Genomic DNA, 1,118 nt, shown 5'->3' on the forward strand with positions numbered 1-1,118 from the left:
GTTTGGAGGTTGTGCGGGCACATAGGTGAGGGGGTCTGGGGGGGTCCTGGGGGGGTTTTGGGGTGTCCTGAGGGGGTTTTGGGGTGTCTTGAGGGGGTTTGGGTGGGGGGTTTTGGGGTGTCCTGATGTTTTTTAGGGGGTTTTTGGGGTGTTTTTGGCTGTTTTGGGGTCCCTCATGGGCTGTTTTCAGATGGTTTTGGGGTGTTCTGATGTTTTTTGGGTCCCTCATGGGCTGTTTTTTGGTGGTTTTGGGGTGTTTTTGTGATTTTGGGGTCCCCCACGGGCTGTTTTCAGGCTGGTTTGGGGGATTTTGGGGTGATTTTTGGGTTCCCTCACAGGCTGTTTTTGGGATTTTGGGGTGTTTTTGGGGTCTCACGGCTGTTTTTGGGGTGGTTTTTTGCGTTTTGGGGTGTTTTTTGGGGGTCTCACGGCTGTTTTTGGGGTGTTTTTTGGGGGTCTCACGGCTGTTTTGGGGTCCCTCATGGGCTGTTTTTGGGATTTTGGGATTTTGGGGTGTTTTTTGGGGGTCTCACGGCTGGTTTTGGGGTGTTTTTTGGGGGTCTCACGGCTGTTTTGGGGTCCCTCATGGGCTGTTTTTGGGATTTTGGGATTTTGGGGTGTTTTTTGGGGGTCTCACGGCTGTTTTGGGGTCCCTCATGGGCTGTTTTTGGGATTTTGGGATTTTGGGGTGTTTTTTGGGGGTCTCACGGCTGTTTTTGGGGTCCCCCCCGCAGTGACGGCGCTGCTGTTCAAGATGGAGGAGGCCAACCTGGCCAGCAGGGCCAAGGCCCAGGAGCTGATCCAGGCCACCAACCAGGTGGGGACACCGGGGGGACAGGGGGGACCCCCAAACCGGGGGGGGACACCGGGGGGACCCCTAAAGCAGGGGGGGACACCGGGGGGACCCCCAAACCAGGGAAGGACCCGAGGGGACACCAGGACACAGGGGGGGGGACACGAGGGGACCCCCAAATTGGGGAGGGACAGAGGGGACATGGGACACTTGGGGGGACACCGGGGACACCAGGGGACCCCCAAACTGGGGAGAGACAAGGGGACACCGGGGGGACAGGGAGACCCCCAAACTGGGGAGGGATGGGGGGGACACCGGGGACACT

The 1,118-nt window shown here is 58.7% G+C and overlaps 1 protein-coding gene across 1 annotated transcript in view; it reads left to right on the top strand.

Moving 5' to 3' along the window:
- The window catches only part of SCAF1 (SR-related CTD associated factor 1), a gene marked incomplete at both ends in the record, with an annotated part of 3,668 nt that extends 2,835 nt beyond the window's left edge, over window positions 1–833 (top strand). Inside the window, one exon of the mRNA XM_039700485.1 lies at window positions 735–833. Coding sequence (XP_039556419.1) covers window positions 735–833 — 99 coding nt within the window. The remainder of the gene's footprint in view (window positions 1–734) is intronic.
- Window positions 834–1,118: the final 285 nt, after the last annotated feature.

The sequence above is a fragment of the Passer montanus genome, unplaced genomic scaffold (assembly GCF_014805655.1).
Source record: "Passer montanus isolate IOZ18808 unplaced genomic scaffold, ASM1480565v1 scaffold1407, whole genome shotgun sequence".
NCBI classification, from domain to species: domain Eukaryota; kingdom Metazoa; phylum Chordata; class Aves; order Passeriformes; family Passeridae; genus Passer; species Passer montanus.